Raw genomic sequence first — 7,867 nt, forward strand, 5'->3', positions numbered from 1 at the left:
ACACTGGCACACAGAAAGAGGTGGAAGACAAAGAATGGTTTTCTAAAGTTCTTACAAATAAAAATCTCAAAAGTGACAGGTGCATCTGTATTCACTCTCCTGTATGTAACCTCATTAGTAGATACAGTTCAGCTTTATTTAACTTAATCTCAGTATTCTTATGTGAAGCCCATTAGAGGTTTGCTAGAGAATATTAGAGCATCACGAAGACCAAGGAACACAGGTCTGGTAGAGAGTTTTTGTAAATGAGATGAGTATGACAACCTACCCAGGCTGGGCAAGGACAGAAATAATCAGAGAAACAGCCAAAAGACATACCCAAAAAAATCTCACAGTTGGCATTTCAACAAAACATGGTTCTAAAAAGGTACTGATTTTATTTGTAACAACAAAACATTATATTCACTACACTGTTTTGGTCTATCTCATAAAATCCCAACAAAATACATTGAAGTCTATAGTGTTAACATGATAAAATGTGAAAAAGTTATGGACACTTTTGTAGGGCACTGTATATCAGTCTCTAACTCTTTTTATGTAATGTCAGTGGGTTCCCAGGACAGTCTTCTGGAGATCACCTTCCGTGCAAAGCCCCCCAGTGCTCTCAGTGCATCTATGACCCGTTCCTCATCTGCAGGACCATTAGCAGCTCATTCCCAGCTCCAGATCAGCGATGGTTCCTGGTTCTCAGCTCTGTCCAGGCCCTGCTCTCCAGGGACCTCTGGCACCGACTCCATTCCTCTGAGGCCGAACAGCAGCGGAGTCCGACTCGAGTGCTTCCGTTTCTCCACCCTGGTTTCAGAAAGCCAAGCCGGAGGGCAGGACACAGGAGAGACTCCCAGCGATGAAAGCTCACTGCTGGGAGACCAGGTCCTGGGGGCCCTGGAGCTGCTTTGTTTCAGAGAGTCGGGGATCGGATCGGAGTACGAATCCAACACGGATGAAAGCGATGACCGTGACAGCTGGGGGCAGGGGGAAGGAACAGGGGCGGATGGTGCTGCACGACTCCTAAATGTGCTGAATTCAGAAAGCCTGCCAGACTGCTTAGGGAATGAGATGGCTGTTTAGTGGTGTTCTGACATCTGTACGAGGCAGCCTAAACTTATGCACCACTTCATGGAAACTAGCACAGAAACTGAAAGATGCTCTATATAAAACATGTGTTGTGAAAGAAAAAGCACTTGTCTGCACTCTCAGTCATCTGCAACTGTAAGGTAACTATTTGGGCACCTATATTTTTTTGACTGTCCACCTGATTTATCTATTTTAAATCCTTTGGTAATATTTACTCTTTGCAATGTAATAAAAAATAAATCCAAAGGATTTCTATACTACTGAAAACAGTGATCCTGATCAGCCTCTGTTGCATTTGCTGGGTGTTTAAACAACTGTGAAATTAATTTAAGAGAAAATGTTCTGATAGAAAATGTTTATCCATTTTGTTCTTTGCCTTTAATCTTGATAAATAAACAGTGACCTCTTTCTAAAAGTCTTGTCAAATAAGCTTCTGAAATGTATTTTAAGAAGTTACAAAATATGCTTTTGTTTCTTTTCATCAGCATCATGAGCAAGGTTTTTGTTCAGTAAATAATGCATGACCTCATCCACCTCCTGCAAAAGAAAAGCACAGAGGATTACATATCTATAGCCACAATTCAGTGCAATAGACAAACTATAATATAGGAATAAAATGTAAGCCTAAAATCAAAGCTGCTGTCACACTGTTTCTTATCTGGCCATTTATTTATGTATTAAAAAACATGTGTTGCAAATGTATAAAGGTGAGGATCCATGAGGATTTTGTGGAACATGTAGTCCTGTGATGTCATTGATTTATGTGTGTCACTTTTAATTTGCTCCTGTTCTAAGTAGTGCATGTTTACTGGGATCAGAAGTGTGGAATTCCCAGTATTCCACTGCATCTTGATGCGATACCATACTTTGGCTGTTACATCAGTGTTTCTTTCTTCATGTCAGATTGAAGGATCAACTGACCATCTGGGAATCAGATGCCCCCAAGTTATCAAATAACTGTTAGCCATATTAATTAAAAAGTAGGTAAAGCCATCAGTTTCGCTTTCAGTTTCAAGCATCAGATATGCTGAGGTGAGTGAGTCTTCATCAGTGCAGACAGCATAGCAAAGCATGAGTTTAAAATAAATTATTAGGTCATTGCTGCAAACATATGGCAGAATGCTTCAACATGTCCAAAAGATCTGTGGCAGCCTAGTTTAGCAGTTGATCAGATTGTGTGTACTACAGTATGAAATAGGCTGTAAAGGGACGCGGAAGTGTTATTTTCCTACAGTACTAGGTATTCCTACGGCGTTGAAACGAGACAGACAGACAGACAGACAATATTGTTGTGTGGATGTTTGACTAATAAACAGTCAGTGGTGAGGTTTTGTGTGGTTTTTTGTTACCCTTTACCTTAAGCTCAGTCAGGATTAAGCTGCTGTCACACATTATATTAAATGTTGGTGTATCTAACAGCATTTTTTATCTGAACCTAAACATCAAGAAATTGACCACCTTTGTGGAACACCATGTCATGTGTGCCACTTTTGATGCAGCCCTTCTTAAATAAAGGTCATGTTTATTAGGATAAATGGTTTTAAATATATTCCACTACTGGGCAGGGAGTGAGTAATGTACCTTTTTCCATGGTACCACAGTCTTGATTGTTTTCCATAATTAATAGTCACCCACCTATCTAGTAAAGTAAGTTCAATGCTCATTATACAGTCTGTAAGCTCCGGTTGTCAAGTAAATATTATTTATAAAACAGATTGGACTGCCTTCAGTTGAAGCCACTTCAGGCTTGTTTTGGTGCATGAATCAGTGCAGACAGTTTCTGCATAATGTTGCATGAGTTTAAGTAATGTTTTTATTGGATCATTGTCACAGCATTTTAGTGGCGCTTTCACAAATTCTGTTATCGTAGCGCGTGTGTGCAGAATATATGGTGTATATAAATTATGACACATGCTAGAGAGTTATTTACTTAAAACAACATAGAAATGCAAGGCAGATATCCAGTGGTGTGACAGAGGTAAAGATGTGGTTCTCTCTCCATTGTGTAAGTTCACACTTCACTTGAATTAGTTGAAAGTTTTGTTTACAGATGGCAACATGATCAACAGCCTTTTTATCAATTATGTAGCTAGTCAATGATTTGAAGAACTGTACTATTATTATCAAAAGTGTGGAAATGTGTTAACTTCTCATTTGTCTGGAAAAAAAATATTATTTTAGGATTAAAATTCAGAGAAAACAATTACCACCACTTTTCTTTATTTTTTAACGAACTAAAACCTAATTCAGTATTTTGACAATGGTAAGGCTTAGTATTGCAGACTAACCTTTTTTAAACAATATGTTACAAGACCTACAGATAATTACATTTTATTTAGGTTAAAAGAGGACATAATTTCATTAAAAGGTTTAGGGATTTTTTTCTGTAGCTCATCAAACTAAATAGCAAAGGTAAGCCTGACAGAGTTGCCTTTCAAATTTTACGAAGACATGATTACGACATGATCTGATGTGATAAAAAAAGTAAAATCTGAAGACTGGATGGTAAGATATTTGTAGTAAATTCCCAAAACATACATCAAAAACAAAGATTTTGCTTTGAGGTCTAAAATATGCCATCTCATCCTTTTGTGCATGTGTGTGTGTGTGTGTGTGTGTGATGTTCATGTTTATTCAGACAGGCCAATACATTTTTTGGAAGAGTGAATATTGCTGCTCATGGTTTGAAATATAACTGTATATTATACATGGTGCAAAACTGAGCATGCATCTAAACAGTATGACACTTTCTATTCACTTGTACCATGCATAAAATAATCAGCACGGCTTTTTTCTGTCTTCTTCTAGTTTTTCTTAAACATTTTTTACAACATGAACACCTAACAAGCTTCAGTCCTGTCTCTGCTTCTTAAAAATGTAGACATCTCACATTGTCGGTGATATTTATTGCGTTGTTTGGTTATGTGGAGTTTTTATGAGCATTCAGAGTAATCTCAGAACAATCAGGCAGAAGATGTTATCAAGCTGGCTGAGCTAACAGCTATTCAGCTCAGGACCCATTTGAGAGCATTGTTTCACAATCTATTCAAACTAAGGAGTTTCTCTCTGTAAAAACAAGTAGTATGGTAAGTATTTCTTAACACCATTACTAATATGTTACAGTTTGTTAAGTTGGCATTATTTATTGACTTTATAATACCAATGCTGCTATGCTAACTGAGAAGTGACAGATTTTGTTCATTTGCAGCAGTAATGTTTAGACGTTTAGTGAGATTTCCTTCCACATGATCTTGTGGGATTAATATTTCTTTTGATGACACTGTTTGTCACCATATTCAGCAACTATTCAGACTCCTCTAGTGACTTAGAGACTCTGATATAAAAACATATAATTCTTACTCTTCCCAATGAGCTGGGGATGCTGCCGATTAGGCAGATTATACTGTACGACCCAACAGCTTTGTTTGGGTGATCCTGCACACAGAAGCTTTGCACTTTTCCTTAAATGCTCTAAAAAGACGTCTTTGTCATTATTGCTGCAGAAAAGAAACAGGAAATAACACAACACTGGAGAAACATTGTACATGTAACAGTGATACGCGGAAAGTACTGGCAAAAAAAGCCAAGATTGCAAAAATAGCGCAGCCGACTGGCTTACATTTTCAGCCACAGACATCCTGCACATTCAGTTACATTCGTAAATGCAGAAAATGTCACACACTGAATATTCACGCGCTGGAAATTCAGAAAAATATACATTCAGATGCCTTAATATTTGGAGATTTCACTGTTCAATATCTTTTTTGACCACCATAGAATGAAATAAGAATCAAAACTGAAATATATAAACCCCCATCAAACCTGGGCTTTCTTTTTCACTGATTTTAGTTACCCACTTGAGATTGTTCTGACTGCTGTCTTACGTCAGGTAAGGTACTGACTGCTCGTAACTACACCATACAGCCCCACTTCCAGTAAAAGAAGCTATCTCACCAATACTGTATTGCGGCCATCATAAACCACTGCATCAGTGTTACTCCACTTGTTGAAGCAAAGTTTTGGAGCAATTTAGGGAGCAATGAAGCCCTGTCAGAGACTTTTGGACTTGAATGCACAAGCTCCACCATTATGACTATGAGTGTATTCTTTGTATTCCTGAAGACAATATCTCTCAGCCGTTTCTACACATGAACATTGTGTTCCCTCCTCTCTCCTGGTTTTGATCCTCCTTCGCATCCTTTCTCTTGAAATTTCTCTCCTACTTTTTCCCTCTCTTTCTGTTTATCTTGTACATTTTTCTCCAAGGTTATTCTGTTCACAAGAAGTGTACTAAAAATGGAAGTGCACTTATGTTGATGTTCCTCCTCTTGGAATTAAATGTCTTTTCTCATATTCCATCTGGTGTGGTGATGTGTTTAATATATTTCATGTACTTTACAAATCCCTGAAAAGCATCTATGAACTACTATAAACTGAAACATGTTTCAAAAGTAACAAAAAGCAGCACCAGATCTTGAGCTGACCTTTTCAAAATGTTTTCACCGTTGAGAAAAGGAGATGTGGCCATGCAGAAAGTTCTTCAAGAAGGTGACGGCTCTGTATGCACCAGCTGTGCTCATTAAGTAGGGTCAGCTCCCATTAAGCACAACATGTCTGCAAGCAGCGGCAGCTCGATGTAAGCTGATAAGCTGGAAAACATGAATAATATCAGCCATTACCCACCCACATCCAGCCACGGAATCCTGCAGTTCCACAACTGCAGCTGCTGCTGACACAGATAGTGGGTGGCCCACAGCATCCTCTTTAATCTGCTTGATTCTAATACAAAATATTGGACTGTAGGGTCATTCTGCTCACGCTCTTAAATCCATATTACCATCTTCTCGTATGTTCTGATGATAAATTGAATTCTCCAATGTAAAATGATGTGTTTACATACATTGTTCTAATGTGATCCCTCGGTTCCATTTCATGCGAGACTGGTAAAAAGGCTTAAAGAAAAACAGAGTTTGAAATATCCTGAAATGACTTACTTGATTTTATTTCATTGTGTTTTTAGTTCACACAATGATTTTTTCTAGAATATAAAAATCTGAGATTTTGTGCAGCTGCTTCTAAAACAACACTTACGTCATGAGTTTTTTCTGATGTAGGAATAATTGTTCCGCAGTTTTTCTTATGACGTCTTGGAAAGGTTTTCATGGTCCTTGAATTCTGGTAAGGTTATAGCAAACAGCCTGTTTCAGCAGCGCCACTCAGTCCTGAGTTTTTCTCTTTTAAAATCAATTTTGTAGGCGTGTTGTGTGTTTTTCCAAAAAAGGTTAAGAAAGCAAGAACAGCTGGACTGGACTTTAGCCTTTTTTATTTACCATGGCCTGAATGACTGAGAATGTTCAGTAGCATGTTGTGTTTTGGTTCCTGTTTTTTTCCATCTTGCTTGTACACACAATGGAGCTGACCATTTTGTGGACAAATGCAAAATTCAGTTTTCCTGAAATAATCTGTTCTCCTGTGCGCACAACAGGCGGATTCCACAGTCTGCACATTATTTCTGATGTTGTCAGTAAAACCACAACATGTCATCTTTTATCGTGTCAAGGTTGTTATTTTAGCAAGGACGGTTTTCATTTACTTCATGCCAACAGGACCAAAGAGAGGGGTAAGAAGAGAGGAAGAGGTCTGAATGTGTATGTACATATATGGTGTAAGTGGGCATTAACCTTTCAAAGAGACACTCTGCAGTAAGGACATTTAGTTGCTAGCTGTTAGCATGAGGCCGAATTATCTACCCTGGGAGCTTACACATTTATTGTAATAATGCTGTATGCTCCACTGTGTGAGAAGAGCTCTGTGCTCCTCATGGGAATAACAGCATCCCACGCTGTATCATGGACTATATTAACTTCTTTGTGGCTAACACTGTACCCCTCATGAAGGTAAGGTGGTTCTCCAATAACAAGCCCTGGATAAACCCTGATATAGAGGCTATACTCAGGAGGAAGAATAGAACCTTTAGATCAGGAAACAAGGAAAAGCTGGGAGCTGTGCAGATAAAACTGAGAAGAAAGATCAGGGATGGAAAAACATCAACAGGAAGAAGATAGAGGACCAGCTGCAGCAGAACAACATCAGTTGGGTGTGGAAGAGCCTGTCTGAGCCACCGCACCCTGTTGGCGGTTAGACACCTTGGAGTTCCTCCGGATCCTTTTTCCCCAGAAGCGACCCCACTGTCTATAAAACTTTCTCTTAAAGGAATGACTCTCAAGCAGAACTAAACTTTTAACATTTTTATTGTAAATAAGGCAGAGGAATGGTTACAGAGATCAGCACAGAGAGGCTCCTGTCCTGGATTGTCTCGGAGATCAAAGTGACAAAGCAGCCCCAAAAGAAGGTCACATGTAGTTTTGTATCTGGTCCTCCTGTGCAGGGGATGTACACTCCCTCAGTGTTTATTAGTAGACCGTGTCACCATTCTGGTGTCTATCTGATAGGTTGTGTAATAGCAGGTGTCCAATCCAATTCTAATCAACCTGTTTACAGAGTGTTCCACAGCAAACCCAATGTACTAAACCTTATGAAAAACTATAGGTCATTTGTCCTTGTGATGTACGTCAATGAGGATTCTTATCCATATCCTAACAAAAATGAAACCATTAGAATTTATACTTTATGATGTGTGTGAAAACTCATCTGTAAGTAATAATAAAAAAGGTTATTCCTAACAAGCCTGAAGACAATTTCATGTTCCAAACCAAACTCCCAGGTTGTAGGTGATTTAGGTTGAGTGAATAATCTGAACCAGTTGTTCAACTGGTTTGATCAGAAACTCAAC

At 38.6% G+C, this 7,867-nt stretch overlaps 1 protein-coding gene and 1 long non-coding RNA gene across 3 annotated transcripts in view; one reads left to right on the forward strand and one right to left on the reverse strand.

Moving 5' to 3' along the window:
* The window catches only part of LOC124870556 (carboxyl-terminal PDZ ligand of neuronal nitric oxide synthase protein-like), a 54,005-nt gene extending 48,575 nt beyond the window's left edge, over nucleotides 1-5,430 (forward strand). For both annotated transcript variants that reach the window (XM_047369316.1, XM_047369315.1), the window contains one exon: nucleotides 548-5,430. In XM_047369316.1, coding sequence (XP_047225272.1) covers nucleotides 548-1,068 — 521 coding nt within the window. In that variant the 3' untranslated portion in view covers nucleotides 1,069-5,430. The remainder of the gene's footprint in view (nucleotides 1-547) is intronic.
* Nucleotides 1,555-6,394, reverse strand: LOC124870558. Its single transcript, XR_007038804.1, has 3 exons — nucleotides 6,166-6,394; nucleotides 5,559-5,723; nucleotides 1,555-1,611 (listed from the first exon to the last, which is right to left on the reverse strand). It is a non-coding gene; the product is annotated as an uncharacterized LOC124870558 (long non-coding RNA).
* Between the last annotated feature and the right edge of the window lie 1,473 nt (nucleotides 6,395-7,867).

This window comes from Girardinichthys multiradiatus, chromosome 6, assembly GCF_021462225.1.
Source record: "Girardinichthys multiradiatus isolate DD_20200921_A chromosome 6, DD_fGirMul_XY1, whole genome shotgun sequence".
NCBI classification, from domain to species: Eukaryota; Metazoa; Chordata; class Actinopteri; order Cyprinodontiformes; family Goodeidae; genus Girardinichthys; species Girardinichthys multiradiatus.